Genomic DNA, 18,795 nt, shown 5'->3' on the forward strand with positions numbered 1-18,795 from the left:
CGTAAAATGAATTAGGATTCACACTAATAGCAAAGCTAAACAAGAATAACAGACATCTGATGATGTGCAGATACTAAGAATATATTCTGGTTTATTTGAAAACTTTTAAAGAAACGTGGTTTTTAGTTTAAAGTTGTGTACTAGATTTACTAGAAGTGCTACCTGAGTTAATCAGACCTCTGTCGCAGTAATAAACTCCTCTCTTATCATGCTGGATGTGGACCAGATTCTTTTAACTGAGTTTATCAAGCCATTGACTACAAAACCTGGCCATGACCCATGTGAATTGCTTAGGACTTGCTTTGGATTCGCGTACATTAAAAAAAAACAAAAAAAAATCTTTCACTTTGATTTTATACTTCCAGGTCATAATAGCAGAACGGTGCTGGGTAGTCTAAAGTCTGTATTGAGCTGGTGTATTTCAGTTTGTGTGTTTCAGTGAAACACATCATTAGCAAAGCACTGGGAGAATATAATATAGATAATAATCACGTTTTATGAAATTAATTTACTCAGTGGTACCATGCAATGGGGTTGCAGTAGAGAACACTGAACTTTATTTTTTGTACGTACAGAGAGGTCGCAATTAACATTAACAAATTGATAAGAGTCAGTCTGATAAGACATGAACTGGGAAAGAACTTATCTAAAGTAATCTTGTGATCTACTGTACTCTGATTTACTGGTTATACAGTACAAGCAGCACAGACACCAGCAGTACTCATGTCCCAGTTTTTGCATTGGTTCTGAATATTTCTGAGCCTGAATTTCTGCTATAGTTATGTTCTCAACAGGTTCAGGTTATTTATTAGTATCTAGAATAATGAAGATTTCTGCAGGTCAGTGAGTTGACGCGACTGTTGAAAGTAAAAGCTAACACTTCTGAAGTCTCTGATGGTTTTTATTCTTAGCAGTGTCCCACAGATGGGGCTCCCTTTTTTTTTTTTTCTTTTGGCCCAACAGTAAGAGGAAAGGTAAAAAATTCAGCGCAAAATGTACAATGTGCTCTGTTATAAAACTTAGCTCAGTGGTTTTTGCAACACACCATCAAATGATGACAAGGGTCATTATATAATGAAATTTTGAATGTAAATTGTGAGTAAGAATTAAAATATTTGTACGTTTTCAAACATAAATACCGTCCCTGGATATTGATTATCGGTGTTTCCTACTGATGATCAGTATCGGCTCAGAAAACACATATTGGCACGACCCCTAGTTTGCTTTCCTTGTAGAAAGCAAAGATCTGATTGTGATTTGGTGTTTCTCTTTAGCTCAGATATCCAGGCTAGCTGTAAAGGACTTAAAATTGAGTCCCATTCTAGACCACTTTAGATGCAACGTCATCAGTGCCGTCGGTTTCCATTCAAATCTGTGTGTGCGTAGCACGCGCCAATCTCGTCCTCTGACCCACAAAGCCATATCTGATACGGTAGGAAGGCACGCAAGAGGGTTTGCTGTTGATATTTTTCCTCAAATACAAATAATATTAAGCATAGCAGGAAAATTTCCTTGTTCTTCCTCGTGTTTTTAATGGCGGCTTGAAAACCAAGTGGGCGTGTACTGCCATCTGCTGTATGGAGAGAGTGGAGAGGGCGGAGCAATCGTTCCTAAGCCCGGTGCAGATCAATCGTTCCTAATGTGAAAACCCCTTAAGTGTTCTGTTTTGCTTAAGGAGCTCAGATGGGACAGCAAAGCTGCTACTGTGTACGTCGTCCCACCCCTGAGCTTTACATTGCCAACTTTTCCTAGACTGCAAGTCACCAGTCTGTTTTGTTCTTATAATTCCACAACAATAGTCAGAGGAATTTGGTTAACTGATGGTTCTTCCTCTTTCAGTTGAAAGCTTGCTCACTCTTGTTGCTCTGCGCTCTATTGTCTCAGAGGCAGTAAGCAAATATTTCATCCCTGCCTCATCTAGTTAGCTCTGTGGGTGTGACCCATGAGAGGATCAATTTGAATGGCGTTTAACTTTTTTTTTAAGTGTAAGAACTTAATGACTGGTGATTAAACCAGTCGGGATAGGGTTCAAATCTCATGAGTATCGAACATGTTTTTTACAGAATGTCTCTTTGTTCAGCATCATCTTTTGTGTCACTTCAAGAAAGCATACAGCTTTTAATGTTGGCTCTATTAATGGTCCTAGCAGAAATGATTTTTATCTTAGCGAAGAAAAAAAGCTGCGTAGGAAATTATACTATTATACTTAGATATTTAACCATTAAACATCTCACACTAATGACTTTTCTTTTGCGAAGGCAGGAGGGATTAAGGATGGACTAGGATTAGATTAGGATTCCCAATCAGAGAACAATATGCAGTTTATAATTGGAGCAAAATGAACAGAATGCTATCCCAGTAGGTTATCTACTGATGAGTGATGAGTGAGGGTCAGTGATTAGTATCCTGGTGATGCTGAATGCTGAGTGGTTGGAACAGACCATTGTTACATAAATAACCAATTTTTTTTATTATTGTTAAATCTTTAGGCACTTTGTAGTCTCTCAGTAAAACATTTCTTCCCATTTGTTTAATTTAATCTGCATCATTTAATTACATGAGGCAGGGGTGTTGGTAAAGATGGTCAACTTTTTAAACTAAACAGTCTCCCGAGTTTACACACAAAACCCTGAGTGAGTGTCGGCTCTGTAGGTGGAAACGCCTCGCCGATGAAAGTTGTCAAAGGATAACGGTGTCAAAAAGTCTGTAGTAACTTGTATAAACACTCTTTACAACTGTGGCGAACCGAAAAATAATCTTAAAATTCCCGAGGCATTATATCTTAGGCCCTGTTATCATGGACACAGGCTCAGTGAAACTGTACAGTAGATGACTGTCTGGTTTGTGTGATAGCCTTAGAATTCTGTTCTGGCCTTTTTTCGGTTCAGTCTCACACCTGAGCACAAATGATGTGGAATTGAATAAATAGTGTAATGTCACGGTGATGTCATTGTTTTAAATCTCTCTATTTTTTTATATATATTTCAGGGCGACGACACTAATCCGAGGACCTAACTGAAGAGGAATCATTTCTGAAGTCAAGCAAGTGTCTACATTACTCTCCTCCTTCACAGTTTTGTTCATTTTTGAAGTAGGGAGGTGACTTTTTGGTAATTTCCTGTCTGTTTGTCTCTCAAAAAGGAGTTTCCTGCTGAAATGCAGTACAGGTGTGCTCCTCCTTCCTGGAAAACGTTGACGTGCCACAGAGACCCAAAGCACGCTTTTGAGCATTTTGCACCACAGCTGGATCTCTCAGATTTCTCCAAGCTTTCCTTACGACATGTAAAAAACTGAATCAAACCCCTGCTGACGCGCAGCCCGGGTGGACTGGAGGTCGGTTTGGCTCAGAATGAAACCGAGGCCACGTTCAGACCCGGCATCAGCACCTGTCTCGGGTGATCTGGTTATCTGATAACGAGTGGACAGCTGAGACGGAGGGAGCTGTTAACACACATTTTCATGCACCTCAAACACGTCTAGAGCAACCGCTTGTGATTGTACTTCTTAAATAGCATAGCAAACCAGGGGGCTCTTTAAAGTTATTGATGAGGTGGGTAGTAACTGTTTACATTCAGACTTATTTTAGGCAGAATTTGTACAGTATATGTGTATTTTATGTTGCTTTCATTCACTGCATGTTTATTAGATATAATGCTTTTTATTCTTTATACAGTGGAACCTTGTTTCACAAACTTACTTCGTTCTTAAGTTCTGGTTAAAACCTGATCTGGTTATAGACCGATTCAGTTTTTTCCATAGGAATAAATATAAATAGAATTAATCCGTTCCCTGTCACTATGAACTATGTTTAACCTTTGATGACTTTGTTCACAAATTATATAACAAGGTATAAAAAAGCCTTAATTATACTGCACTAAATAAATCAACTGTACATACTTACATGTATTGTTCGCACACCTTTCTTAGAGAGACTCGCTGACGTGAAGTGATGGAGATGGGTGGGAAGGAGGTTAGTGTTGGAAGGAGAGTCCCCTTCCATAACAGCACTGTGTAATTCTCCTTCAGGTGTTTTCTCTCTCTTTATGTTTATTGGCCTCCTCAGATGATACTTCTTGACGTCACCCCACTTTGCATAAAGTTATTTTATCGTGTGCGATTCGTGACCGCGACCTGAGCTAAACTGATGCTGGCCAATTTGTTGAGCCGGTGGCGGCAGCTTTGGGTGGCGGTTTCTGGGTCGTGTTCTGAGAAGGGACAAATTTTGGGCACATTTTTTTGGTCGTAAACCGATTTAATCGTACTCCGGGACGTTCGTGAACCGAGGTTCCACTGTATTTAGATCACTGATTAACAGTAATTATTTATCATGACATACACTTTTGGTGCACTTTATTAGGAGCCCTATACTGATACAGAGTAGAGCCTCTCTTTTCTTGCAAAACTGCCTTGATTCTTTCTTTCACAAGATGGATTTCAGAAGATGTTGGAAATTCTGATTCCCTCGAGATTCTGATCGACTTTGACATGATAGCCTTACACAGTTCCTGCAGATTTTTTCCTGGTGCGTTTCTATCCTGTGAAGCTCTCATTCTACCCATGGGAACTCCACTAAAAAGCCCTGAACTCATGGTCATGTTAATGAAACCAATCTGACACAACTTTGGCTTTGTGACGTAGTGTTAGATGCTAGACGGAGCAATTAGAAGATGCCAAATTGTGCACATAAGGGTATGCTCATGATCATCAAAAATACCCTGTGGCATTCAATCAGTGATTGATTCCCCACACCATTACAACACCTCCACCAGCCTGGACTTCACTTCGTTGTTTCTTGCTGCCGATGCCAAATTCTGGTCCTACCAACCGAAATTAAGATTCATCAGACCTGGCAGCGCTTAGAGATTTCTAGAATCTGTGCCCATGATTGCACCAGATCCTCTTCTTGAAACCCAATTGTGGTCTCCAGAGTGGTTTATTTGTAGCTACTGTAGCCGTGATCTCCACCTGAGCCAGTCTGGATGTTCTCCATTGACCTTTCTTATTAAAAAGACATTCTCACTCACAGGGTGTTTTTGTTTTTTTCTTTATTGCACTGCTCTGTGTGAAACTCTAGAGACAGCAGATTTACTCCAGTTCGGGAGCTCCATCACCACGGCAGGGTCAAAATAATTATCATTCCTCATTCTCATGATTAATGTGAACATCAAGCTGCACCACTGACACACAACGTCCTGAGTAGATAATTGCATGAATCAGAAGGTGTGCAGGTGTTCCTAATAAAGTGCCCAGTCAGTGTATCATTTACATTTACACCAGCACACCAACCCTGTGTAATCAGCTCACCCAGTATGTTAATATGAGGTCTAAACACACCATAAAGTCATTTTTCTGATATCATGCTTTGCTATCAGATAAACTGTCACGCAATTTCACTTCTGTGTGTGTGTGTGTGTTTTTCATCTAGGTTCATGTACAAATGTCTACCTCACGATTAAAGCTCCTCTGTGTCCCACTGCAGCCCTGATCACACTTCAAAATGACCTCCAGCATAGACCGGTGAGTCTCTCATGTCACGACATTCAGCTTTCTTAAAGAAAAGAATTAGGTTGAACAAGGAAAAGACAGGAGTGCTTTTATATTCAAGCTAGTCCTCTGCTCCTTGTTCTTATACCTTGCATCACCTCATTTTATTCCCAGAAAGTCTTGCATGCGGGCAGAAATGGCACAGTAACACACATCCTTCTCTTTAACGCCAGCCTCTGCTCAGTTACCATGGAAACCGTTGTTTGAAAGCTCTGCAAGCGGGGACTCTTTCTGCCTGGTCAATCCTGCCGTGCGTGTGGAAATTCCGGGGCTCATCTGTAGGGAAACAAATAAAATTTAGGTTTTTATCTTTTTTTTTTTTTTTTTTCATTTTGTATAAATTCCTATGCTTGTGTCTTGTTTGTCTTTTTGTGTGAGTATCAGAAGGTAGATATGTTTTTGCCTTGAATTTTGCCACCCCAAGGCTTTGAGATGCGTTCGCTTGATTGCTATTGATCTTCGCCATGTTTAGTGATCAGGGTGTTTTTACAAGTTGGCACGATTGACTTGTACTGTGCTCAGCAGGCACATTATTATTTTTCTTCGTACTTGGGTACACTCCGATACAGCAGGTGGCAGTATGCACCTGCTTGGTTTGCAAGCTGCCATTAAACAGAAAGAGAGGACGAGAACGAGGAACGTTACGCCTAATATTGATGTTTCCGGAAAAAAAATGTCAAAAGCGACGCTTTCTCCTGCCTTTTTTATCAGCTATGGCCGTGTAGGTCAGATGGTGGGTTTGCTACACACACACACGGATTTTAGATGAGACAGACGCCACTGATGATGTCGCGTTTAAACAGCAGCCTACTTCTGTTCTCAGGATTGATCGGCTTCCATAGCTATCCGTGACAGTGTTCGCTGTACCATTCTCCCGACCACCTTTTCCAGCGGACTCGGACACGGTTCCCGAGCATGGAACGATTGTGTTCACACAACAAACCAGGCTTCAGTGTCTTGTGTTCTTATAAGCAATCATGCAGCCCTGATGTGAAAACGCTATAAGAGTTTGTTTGTGCTGCTCTGATGGGCGTTTGGAGACCATACAAAATAGACGACTTTTAAAAATAGTGCACTATATATAGGCTTTCATGGAGTGCAGATATTTAGTATGTATTTCACTGCTTGTGTCACTCGGCTTGTCTGTGTCTCGCTTCATAAATGTCCAGTTCTTGAAATAGTTTGACATTAAAACTGTGTCTTCACATACTACAGGCTGCCAGTAGGTCTTGGCAATCCAGCCAGCGTGACGATTCTCACTTCTTTACGAGCTAGTTTCACTGACTGAGCAAAAATAACAGAAAAACATGTCTGGAATTACATGCCTTATGTCTGAAATGACGTACATAGAGCGAAGAGGTCAGGGTTAGTTTCACATTACCAGCATAAACATCAGATTTTAGGGCTGTTTGAATGCACAAGTCTTTCTCGGATTGGAGTCAGTTTCAGTCTTGCAGTCCTAGATAAGATGCTCATGGGATTCGAGGGATTTCATAGCAGCGCTAGCAACAGTTTAAACGAATGAGCTGTCACACAAATACAACTTGTTCTTCCCCAGATGACGCAAGCAAACACATATTAATGTGCGCCTGCATGCTGTTCAGGAGGACAGACGTGTCCACGTCAGAGTCAGATAAACGCCGCTTATGAATTGTTAAACGATCTGGGAAAAAAAAAAAAAAACTGAATTGAGCAACGTGGGTGGTAATGTGAACGGGGCATAACATTCTTATGATGAAAACCCTCTCTGCTCCGTGCTTATCTTATCTGATAGCACAAAGTACATATAAACAGCAGTAAATTTGGTTTGTTTGGATGATCAGGAAAGAGCTTGTTTTTTTGTTTTTTTTTATCAGTTCCTCTCTAAGAAAACTTTTACTGTTTTCCCTGTTTTGCTGCACAGACACACACACTCAAAAGCAAATCATTAACCGAATATAATTTATTCATTATCCTTGTTTCTTATATATGCTGTCATGATACACAAGATGCAGACGGGTTGCCTAATGCGTTCTGTGTTTACAGAGCAGGTTGTGTATGGTTTATTTTTTGGTGTAAGGAACAGGGTTGAGCAGACGTAGGAACAGGAAGTGTGCTGTGATTATTTGGCATCCCTCTTATAGTACATGTGGATCTGCTACTTGTCTCTGATACATGCGTGTTCATTTCTTAACATAAACAACTTCAGTTTTTGATAGCTGAGGTTTGAGACAAACACAGACACGTTCTTTATATGACTTATTATGTACAGGGTGGCGGGAGGCATGAAGCCAATCCCAGAGGACTCGGGCCACTAGACAGAACTCCAGTCTATTACGAGGCAAAAGCGTGCTGCTATTGTCCCTCTAATCCTCACTTTCACATCACACAAACACATGATTAGTGCAGAAAGATGAGTAGTAGAACTGATAATCATTACTGTACGTAGCCTTCAATGCATTTATTATTGACTGTTTGTCACCATGTTGGTACAGAATGTGGAAAAACAAAGAAAGCAAGCCAGCCCAAACTGAAGTTCCAATGATGTAACAACAACAGCAAAGTAATACACCTTTGATTGTTAATTGTTGTCCCACTGGACTCTGGATTTCTGTTTAAACTGGATCGAACAGCACGCCGCACATCCATCATTCATTCTTCCCTCCCATTTTTGACTTCGAAAAAGTTTTTCACTTCAGTAGGAGACCGTCCTAGGAAAGCAAGACCAAAACCTACCTCTGCTGCAGAGAAGTTCATTTAGAGTCACCAGCCTCAGACATCATCAAGGCTTTACAAAGCACAAGTAGCAGATATATCTTCATCACCTTTTTAAAGAAAATTATTAAATATCTTGGATGCCTTCACCATTGCTTTACAATGTAGAAAGAGAAAAATCAGTTAGAAAGAGATCCCAGGAGGTGGTAAAATGTTGGAGTTCCTCTATAACCCTACAGGTGGTGCGCCGTGAACTATTCACAAATCAGCAGGCAGCACAGCATCCCGTGTGATAGGAACGAATTATTTGCTAAGGTTCTTTTGAATTATAACCAACAATTTTCTAAAAGTTATATCGGATTGGGATATTTATAAATTCCAGATGCTTACAGAATTGTGATGCATATCGAAACGGTACCTGGCTATGGTGATATGGTATCGGGTGATTCTATCCCTAATAGGTACTAAGTGGTTCATCGTTGTTGCTTGATATTATGTTTTTGTAAGGTTGCTGGGACTTCCAAGAAAGTTATAAAAGAAAGAAATATGCTTTTTTTAAAACCTCACTCTCTAAAAGAATATCTGTCTGTCATAAATAACTGTTTCCATTAAGATCTGTACTGCAACATTGTCGTTTTTCCTGCCCACTTGTTTAAGAGGGGGTGAGTGCTTTGACGCACAACCATTTGGACTCTGCCTTGTTTCTATAAAAGTGCAGCAGTGCAGCCTGCATCCACATACACGCTGACTCATGCTCAGCTTAATACTCATCTGTTCCGGAGCGATTCAGGAATAAAGCGGCCCAGGAGGTCGGAGATTAGCCTGTAACATTCAGCCCTGCCGGAAGAAATCTCATTATGAAGTTAAAATGTCCAGGACAAAAAGGCAACACATTTTACATGAAGGAAAACCGTGCTGAGTGAACAAAGTATGAACATTAATAATGCAAAATAATGTCCCATTCGGTTTATACCAAAAGCTGCAATCTGGTGACATTTTGGAGTTGCCCCATAATATTCACTTAAGAGTCGACAACAAACAGTTATCTAGTGGCTCTCTTTTTAGTGGTGTCCCGTTGGAGCAGGGTTCGCTGCTCCGTCTTCTCCATTTGGCCCGATCATGGCCATCTTGGCGGGCGAGGTCCACTGCTTGGTTGTCTTTTGCGACAATGTCCATTCAGCTTTTCTTTATTTGCCCACGAGGTTGGTGCCCATCTGGGTTGAGCCACGCATCAAATGTCCAAGCCAGCGTACACACGATTCCCTCATTATCTTTATTGATCATGACGACTCTAAGTCTGTGTCGGACATCCTTCTTCACTTTTGTCGTCAAAACAGGGTCAGACCAGGGGTCCAATTGCACATCTTTATCTCCATGGACCAGCACCATAGAGGACTATTGGGCACACGATTGTCTTGTAGATTTTTGCCGTGAGATGCATTTTCTTGCTGCACAGGACTATCTCTAGTTGATTCATACAGCGTTGACTCTTGCTCAGCAGTCAGACACAGGGTCGCCATCTAAGGTGACCAGAGATCCGTTGTATTTAAACTGGTATATCCAGTATAAGGCATAATTCATTTAAGAGGTTTTAGACGGTGATCAATACAAGAGGTGTGTGTCTTCTTGCCAGCAAGGCCATACAATATTGGTATGAGGGTTGGCAGGTTTTAGCTTAACAACATCTGAAGATCCATGGAAAAAGACTTTAATTTAAGCCTTAAATATTTGGCTTAAAACAAGATCTTGACAAGTAGACCACTAGATACAAAAATGCCTCCATTCATCCATCCATCCATCCATCCATCCATCCATGGTCTATGCTGCTTATCCTGTATAGGGTTGCAGCCCTCATTTTTGGGAACTCTGGGCACAAGGCAGAATACACCCTTGAAAAAGTGACACCTCGCATACATGCTTACACAACCAATCGCACACTACAGGCAATTTGGAAGCGCCAGTTAAACTACCATGCATGTCTCTGGAATGTAAAAGGAAACACATTCCCCTATGGACGAGTCGCCACAGCCAGAGATGCTGTCTTTTTCTCTGCCCTGTTACCAGCTGAGTCAGAGAACATACCAACTGCTGCTAAATATAGACACACATTCAGAGCACTCCTCTGTGGCTCGACTTGAGCTGCAGTTTTCATCCGTGTTTGACTCCTACTGCTGACCTAAAACCATCGCTGTGGTTGCTGAAATGAGTTGATTTTACTGTATGCTGAGAACAGACATAAAATGAAGGGGTTATAATTATAAAAATAAGGTATAATAAAAAATAAGGTATTGTTCGAATAATTATTCGATTAATAAATGTGTCTTTTCTATAAAACAGGAGTCTTTTACTGGCTGTGTGATAGTCATGGAAGTCATGTTTTTTTTTTGTTTTGTTTTAAAGGTTTTAGGATCATGTCTCTAATCGTACATAATCATGTAATTATACATACTGCACTTCAGTATCCATCATGGAAAGGGAAAAGCATTGACTTCTGATGAAACATTAGAATAAAATGTCTGTTTACTCTGTGCGCGTGCAAAGCTTAATAACCGTTCCATCCAGTTGTCATTTCAATTTTGTTGTTGTTGTTGTTTGTGTGTTTGCAGGGATGACAGTAGCATCTTTGATGGTTTGATGGAAGAAGATGAGAAGGACAAAGCAAAACGGTGAGAGAATGCAGGAAGAATTAAGGGCACATCTTCTCAAATCATGGTCACATTATCATGCTTTCTTCAACAAGCAAGAGAAACAAATGTCTGATCAAATACCGGCTTTGCTTTAGTTCACTGTCTTTGCTAAACTAGATCTAGTTTTCTGTGATACTTCTCTTTTGCAATGAATTGCTGATTGTGTGTGTGTGCGTGCTACGGTTTTCACCACCGTGCTTACCATGCGCCCACTCATACAGAGTTTCCAGGAACAAGTCGGAAAAGAAGAGGCGAGACCAGTTCAATGTGCTCATCAAGGAGCTGGGAACCATGCTGCCAGGCAACACTCGCAAGATGGACAAGTCCACCATTCTGCAGAAAAGCATCGACTTCCTGCGCAAGCACAAAGGTGTCCTTCACTCACTGTTTTATCCCCCATCAATCATTATTAAAAACTGCATCTGCTTAGTATGCATGCGCAGGAGCCTGTCATCATCCGTCAAAATTACATTACTCAAGTTGTAATTAAGTTTTAGATTTATGTGTTAATTTAATGTCATTCATTGGCCTCTAGAGTAAAGCTCCATCCGACCTGTCCTCTATAATCATGTTCATTTTTATTGATTTTTTTTTTCTACTGATGTGATGACTGTAGATCAGAGATCATTATCTTTCACGATTTCATAATGTTGTTATAGTTGTTAATGTATCTTAAATAGATGGGGCTAAAATGTTGCCAATTATGCCATCATGTAGGAAGTATTTTACTGTAAAGTAGAGATGGAGGTGGGAGGAGCGACTTTATTATTTTATTGAATTAAGCTAAAAATTAGGAAATATGTTACAATAATAAAAGAGTTTTAAACGTATTTTTATAAAAACGTCCTGGAATAAAAATTAGTGCATGTTCAATCACGGAAGTTAGATCACATGTCCAGCGTACATTACGTACAGCGTACATCCCAGGATGTTGGAAAGCAAGCGTAAAAGCAGCGGTAATGAAGCTGGTACTGCTAAGACGCGCCAAGCAATAACGATGGAGACACAAGTGAAATAATTAAGAGAAAGGAGCGAGGTGAAAAGAAAGCAGACATTGCTCGTTCTTTAAACATGAATCGTTTAACAATAGGCACAATTTAAAAGAATAGGAAAAGATCATGCAACTTGCTTGTTTTATGCTGTGTATAGCTAATTGTGTTAGTATCCTAGTACCTAGACAGTGTTTGTTGCATGCACAAACTCGCTCTCAGAACAGAACTCGTTCATATGTTGGGGACTTACTGTACTGTAATGCCCAAGAATAAATACATTGGTTTCTGTGCTTTAGTTTAATTTAAAAAAAGGGACCAGGATTCATTTATTATTATAATTTTTTTAGAATTGCACAATTTCCTGATCAGGTGTTACTTTTGGATTTGCATTCATTACATAGTTGTGTTAATTGCATTAAATAAAATTTGATTAGCATTGAGAGTATAAATGTAACCTCTCTGAGTTAAGAAAAAGTTTAATGCTAACAGGTGATCTGCACATGCTATAACATTTGTAATATTGTCTTGCGTTTCCTTTTTTCTCCTTTTTTTAAAGAAATCGCTGCACAGTCGGAATCGAGTGAGATCCGTCAGGACTGGAAGCCTCCGTTCCTCAGCAATGAGGAGTTCACACAGCTGATGTTAGAGGTGAGAGGACACACTTTTACCTGTCTGTCCTACCTGACCTGATTTTTACTGTAAGAAATATATTGTAGCATCATTATTATTATTATTATTATTATGATTGTGTACTTGTTTGCTGTCTGTTCTCAGGCCCTAGATGGCTTCTTTCTGGCCATCATGACAGACGGCAACATAATCTACGTGTCTGAGAGCGTCACCTCTTTACTAGAGCATTTACCAGTAAGTATCCGTCTGCATGATCAGAGCACAGGGGGGTCAGCCATGATATAGCGCCACCTTGGGGAGAAAGAGATATCAGCCTTGGTTAAGGGCCTAACACTTTGTGGGGGCTTAAACCCGTGCTCTTCTTGATCAGAAATCCTGAGCATTACCTGCTGTACCACTACTGGCCTGGATAAACAAATACGTGTTCTGTCTCAATAGCAAACTTCCATACAATTTCTATTTTTTTTTTCTAATTCTGTTATTCTTCTTATTCTTAATATTCTATTCTATTAAATTCTAAACAATTACTAAGTACCGATCGGTTATCCTATTACACTTCTGTAGGCAAGTGTGTAAAGGTTAAATGTTGAGTATATGGATGTAGGTTTAATCAATTTAGGTTGTAATCATATACCCCTGATACTCCTGCATATTTATGTCTGGTTGAAACACTCCCAAAGGAAAAACTTATTTCAGTTCTGAGAACAGGCTGCTTATCTCCAGGCTCCTCCAGGTTATTTTATCCACTACTCTATAAGTGGATCCCTATAGAGTTGAAGTTTCATGGAAATATCAATAGCACTCTAAAACTTCATGGTATTGTTACAGAGTTGAGTCGTAACGCACAAATACGTTAATAAAATATGTGACGTAAGAGGCAAGAATGGGGATTTAAATGAACCTAAAATCAGTTTTGTGTGATTTAGGGTTATACAGTATGAGCGAGAACTGGAGAGAAATCATATCTGCTTGTGTGTTTCAGTCGGACCTGGTGGACCAGAACCTGTTGAATTTTCTCCCACTGGGCGAGCACTCTGAAGTATACAAAGCCCTCTCGACGCACATCCTGGAAGGAGAGAACCTCACGCCAGACTACTTGAAGTGTAAGACCCTGGAATGTAGAGTGGCAGCTATACAGAATGTTATTAAAGAAAATTTGATGTTCTACAAGAAGTAGAAGCTTCAGACATTACCATTGAGATTAGGATAGACTATTGTGAAGGCAAAAATGTGCACAGCTGTTTGCGAGGAAAGGGAAGAAATGTCTAGGTCCATGGCAGCGTTTGTGTAGACGTTGAATACAAAACTGCTGAACATTTCCTCATGAAAATGTGAACTGCTGATATTCGACGCAGAGGAGATTCCTGATTCTGATCGATTACAGACTTCAGATTAGCAGACGGAAAAAGTCAAGTGGTTCTACGGCTGGTTCTGGTCACTTTTCTATTGTTTGTTTTGAAATTTCATCTTGGGTCAAAATTGAAAAGAAAAATATCATAAAGGATAAATATCAAGTACATAAAGGATAAATGTCTGAAAGTCCAGTGTTTTGGGCGCCACTTTGTAGGTAAAAACCTGCGAACTACAGTCGTCTTAGAGACAAATGAGCGACACACGCCCGGCCGAGAGCCCCCTCCTCCTCCTTCCGGAGGAACACACCCACACCTGCTCGCCAGCAGCAAAATCTCGCCCCTGGCTGTGAGTGTCCACGCCCATTCGCCCCATAGGTGCCCCCACCCGAAAGTCTTGCAGCGGTGCCCGCGAGCGCTGGGTGGGGCCCTTCTGCCTGGCGATGAGCGGTTCACAGTTCAGCTGTGAGACCGGCGGAGCGACTGCGGGTGACGCTCTGGGTGACGCAGTAACACGGCTGCACGCTGGCTCGGACGGCTGATCACCCCTGGAGGACTGCACGGGGGGAACGTCCTGCGTCGAGGGTTCTACGTCGACACGGCGCTCCACTCGCTCGCAGTACCGGCCACGCACTTTGCTGGCCGGCCGGCGAGGTAAAGCGCCGGTGTTGGCGCGCAGATTTCCCGCTCGGTCTGCTACCGGAAGTTCCGCCCACCGGGTGTGTGCTGCTAACCTGTCCGGCTGTGGTTTGGGTCCGAGCAACCTGACTACCCCGAAGTTACCACGCAGAGTTCCGCTGGACAAGTTCAGCACCGCACCCCATCTACCCAAAATGTCCAACCCCAAAACGCAGTCCTCCTCGACATTCCCCACAACGAACCAGTGGGAATAAGTCCGTCCACCCACTTGGACTCGCGCTGTGCAACACGCCCTTACCTTCACGTAGCCCCCAGCAACGGTGCAGATGTTGAAGGCAGGATCAGGCCGTCCGCAAACACGCTTGCTTTGCCCCAGTAATCGAGAGCGCAGCAGCGAAACAGTGGAGCCGGTGTCCACGAGCGCCCGCAGTAAGACGCCATCCAGCACACAGTCGATGTAAAGCCCAGCGCGGCTTACCACGCGTCCTCCCGGCGCTAGTCTAGCGGCTGCTGGTGTACGCTGTCCTGTGCCTCGGCCTCCCCGCGAAACGTTGGAGAGTTGCTCGTTGCCTAGCCGCGACGGGTAGCCCTGTCCCCGGCTAGGTTCACGAACGGAGCGCCACTGAGCTGCGGGCGCTCGCTCGGCTCTTCCGCTGCGATGTACCGCCGATATGGGCTCAGCGCGCTCGGCCTCGCGCAGCGGCAGGTCGCTTTGCTGGCTAACGGCGCACGGAGCTGTATCTTGCTCCGGCGCTTGCGCAGCGCCAGCCTCCGCCCCGAGATCCAGCGCCGGGATTTTCTTCTTCCCGCTCCGCGTTGGTTGACGTGGTGTGCTCGCGCTAGCTCCGTCAGGAAAGCGCTTCTTCTGCGCGAGTAGTCGCTCCGCTACTCGGCGGCCCGCTTGGATTTTCAGAAGGTCCTCCGTTGTGCGCTCGAACCCGTTATTCTCCATCCCACTTCTGACACCAATGTAGCGTTTTTTACGCCGGAAAGGATGGTGGAGAGACGAGTGAGCTTATTTGCTGCCCAATGCAATGGCTGGGAGTACTTTATTAAGCACACAGCATGTATGGCATGAGCAGCACCTTCACTCAGGAACCTACATCCAATTCAGCATCAGCCTGAACTGGAGCACATTTCACACGTCACACATTCACACACACAAACAGGGCCGAAGCCACTTACCCAAACACCTTTCCCCATCATGGTGAACACACCGACATCCCCGCAAGGCATGCTGGTCGTCAGCCGCCGCCTCGCCCACGCCACAATATATATATATATATAGCAGTGTGAGAGTTTTCTCATTTGATTGACTTGATCAGGGTTAGATCACCTGGATATTTTTAATTCCATTCAATTTTATTTCTATAACGCCTTTAACAATGGTCATTGTCGCAAAGCAGCTTTACACAATCAGAAGAATTATTTAAGTCTGTATGGAATGTAAGTGTGCATGAATCAAGATGAGCATAATATGTTTTGCAAATCAGATCCTATCAAAATAAATGTTAATGACAGTATAGGAGTATAATCATAATCACTCAGACAAGGACAGTGTTTGTAAATAGGTTAGATTTTAATGCCTTCTGTAAAAGAACATTTTAGTCAGTCGGACTGAGTGAATTAACGAGCGATGATTTCCCTATCAGTCACGGAGTGAATAGAGATCTGTCTTTTTTTTTCATACCTAAGTATTAGTCTAGAAGTAAACGGGCATCGTTTGAGTTTTGACACTAAGAAGATAAAGTTTATAAGTAAGAGCTTTACATATGGTTAAGATACGTACAAATAAGGAGACGTATCACAGTTTAAGAACAACTGTGGATTTCAGAAAGGTGTGTGCGAGAAATGAGCTCATTTACATTTCACCATGAAAGAGTTTTTCCAGGTTATACTCTATATGCTTGGTAAGCCCTTAAGTAATCGCTCATTGTTCATTTAATCTTATATAAGGGTGAGTCAAAAAATATCCACACACTGGCTATAGAATTAATTTTAATTAGTAAGCTCGCTGTAAATTTGCTCGTCTGAATTGTAAATTGCGAGATGACGATAATCTACTTTAATCTGTCTTTTTCAATAGCTAAAAACCAACTGGAGTTCTGCTGCCACATGCTCCGGGGCACCATCGACCCCAAAGAACCTCCCGTCTACGAGTACGTCAAGTTTATTGGAAATTTCAAGTCTCTCAACACTGGTAAGTGTGAAAGCTATGCAGCAATGAAACATTAATCTCACCCAGCGGTGTTTACGCTCAGAATGGTGGCTCAGTCATGGGACAGGCAGGAAAACCTTGGTGTGAAATAGGATCGAGAGCTTTGCTCAGGTGCAGTAGAGAGTAAGATCAATGCAAACCAGTAGATATAGGGATTGATTGGTTTACACGTGCAGCGGATAGCCTTCTGATATTTGGTCACCCAGTTACTGTGCCAGTGTCAGTAATTTTGTGTTCAGTGCTGCCCCCTATTGACTCTGTATATGCAAGTACACCCTGACTTCATATCGTATTTTGTACAGTTTATACAGGACGTCCTTTTTTTCTTCTTCTTTTCTTTTCCTGAAGTGCCTAACTCGACACGGAACGGCTTTGAAGGTGTGATACAGCGCTTGCTCCGGCCCTCGTTTGAAGACCGTGTGTGTTTTGTTGCCACTGTGAGGCTAGCCAAGCCTCAGTTTATCAAGGTGAGCTGATAAATTTTTAATTTGTCCCTGAACCTTATGTTTACTACATTTCACTTATAAAAGTTGTTAGGAAAAAAAATGCATCAAACATAGAAAGGTTTTTTTTCCTTTTTTGGTGACGTCACTGATACTTTAGACAGTCATTGGGAAATCAATATAAAATAAGCAATATTGTTATAAAATGCTGTGTGTTTAAAAACTCGTCAACCTCTTCTGTACAGGAGATGTGCACTGTCGAGGAACCGAATGAGGAGTTTACTTCCAGGCACAGCTTGGAGTGGAAATTCCTTTTCTTGGACCACAGGTGGGTCTCTCTGAGTCTGTCCTGGTGTCTCTGGGTCTCTCTGAGAGTGTTTTGGTCTCTCTCTGAGTATCTGCGTCTTGCTGGTTCTCTCACGTTTTAACTGAGTCTCTTTATGTCTCTTTGGGTCTCTCACAGAGTCTCTGGTTCCTTCTGGGACTCTCTGTATCTCTGGGGGCCTCTGAACTAATTTGTCTCTCATTGTTTCTCTCTGTCTCTCTCTTTGTCTCTCTCTTGGTCTTTCTAAATCTCTTTGGGTCTTTCTGAATCCCTCTGGGTGTCCCTTAAATGCATAATTTATTTGCCACCCCAATCTTACATCTAGTTGTCCTATAAAGTCATGTACAGGTTCAGAATTGCGACATTATTATTCAGGATTACTGCTTGCATTACAGAGCCACCAACAGAAAGCCAAAAATAGTCACACTGAAAGTAGAACTCTTTAAAATATGGTTATGAATATTTCACGTTTTGTGAAGCCTTTTTGTCTCTGAGGAGCATGTGGTAGCTGTTCTTTTTGACTTGAAAAAAGGTTAATGACACCACCTGGAAATACGAGATTCTTAAGTCTGCTCTGCGATAACAAAATGACCTTCATCCCTCATATTAAAGTTCTCAGATGCCTGAAAGTTTTGAATATTAAGTTCCTGTACTAGCAAAATCTAAATGGGGGTCTGACTACACAGTGTTGTTACGACTATACAGACTGCTCTGCTGGTCCGTTCCAGAGTGGATTATGGGAATATCGTTTATGGAACCGCCAGAAAATCATACTTGCAAATGCTAGACACTGTCCACCATCACGGACTGAGACTCGCATTGGGAGCCTTCAGGACCTCACCAGTACAAAGCCTATACACAGAAGCAAATGAACCACCTCTTCAGATAAGACGCTTGAAATTAGCTCTCCAGTATGCAACTAAGATAAAGACAAGTTCACATTATCCATTTTATAATCCAATCTTTTACCCACAATATTTGCATCTGTATGAGGCCAGACCAAATTACATCAGACCTTCCGGGAATACGCACCAGAAGTCTGAAACTCACCCGTATACTGTATATTCCGCCAACAAGCCCTTGAAATAAATAGCGTTTTTCCCTACCATAAACCCATATACACTGACGGGTCACAAATGGCAAACCACGTTTCTGCAGCAGCAATAACGGACCGACATCACTACGGAATCCATATCCCCGGCAGAAGCCTGGGCTCTGTTACTTTCTCTGGAACATATCGAAAAAGAAAGGGAACAGATCCTGCCTACAAGCTT

General features: G+C 42.0%; 1 protein-coding gene across 1 annotated transcript in view; it reads left to right on the top strand.

Annotated features, from left to right (window-relative positions):
• The first annotated feature begins 3,148 nt into the window (after positions 1 to 3,148).
• The window catches only part of clocka (clock circadian regulator a), a 30,851-nt gene continuing 15,204 nt past the window's right edge, over positions 3,149 to 18,795 (top strand). Inside the window, exons 1-10 of the mRNA XM_053489265.1 lie at positions 3,149 to 3,550; positions 5,426 to 5,517; positions 10,845 to 10,904; positions 11,147 to 11,295; positions 12,474 to 12,565; positions 12,692 to 12,781; positions 13,530 to 13,650; positions 16,622 to 16,735; positions 17,102 to 17,220; positions 17,442 to 17,524. Of these exons, the coding sequence (XP_053345240.1) occupies positions 5,498 to 5,517; positions 10,845 to 10,904; positions 11,147 to 11,295; positions 12,474 to 12,565; positions 12,692 to 12,781; positions 13,530 to 13,650; positions 16,622 to 16,735; positions 17,102 to 17,220; positions 17,442 to 17,524 (848 nt within the window). The 5' untranslated portion in view covers positions 3,149 to 3,550; positions 5,426 to 5,497. The remainder of the gene's footprint in view (positions 3,551 to 5,425; positions 5,518 to 10,844; positions 10,905 to 11,146; positions 11,296 to 12,473; positions 12,566 to 12,691; positions 12,782 to 13,529; positions 13,651 to 16,621; positions 16,736 to 17,101; positions 17,221 to 17,441; positions 17,525 to 18,795) is intronic.

The sequence above is a fragment of the Clarias gariepinus genome, chromosome 27 (genome assembly GCF_024256425.1).
Source record: "Clarias gariepinus isolate MV-2021 ecotype Netherlands chromosome 27, CGAR_prim_01v2, whole genome shotgun sequence".
Classification (NCBI taxonomy): Eukaryota; Metazoa; Chordata; class Actinopteri; order Siluriformes; family Clariidae; genus Clarias; species Clarias gariepinus.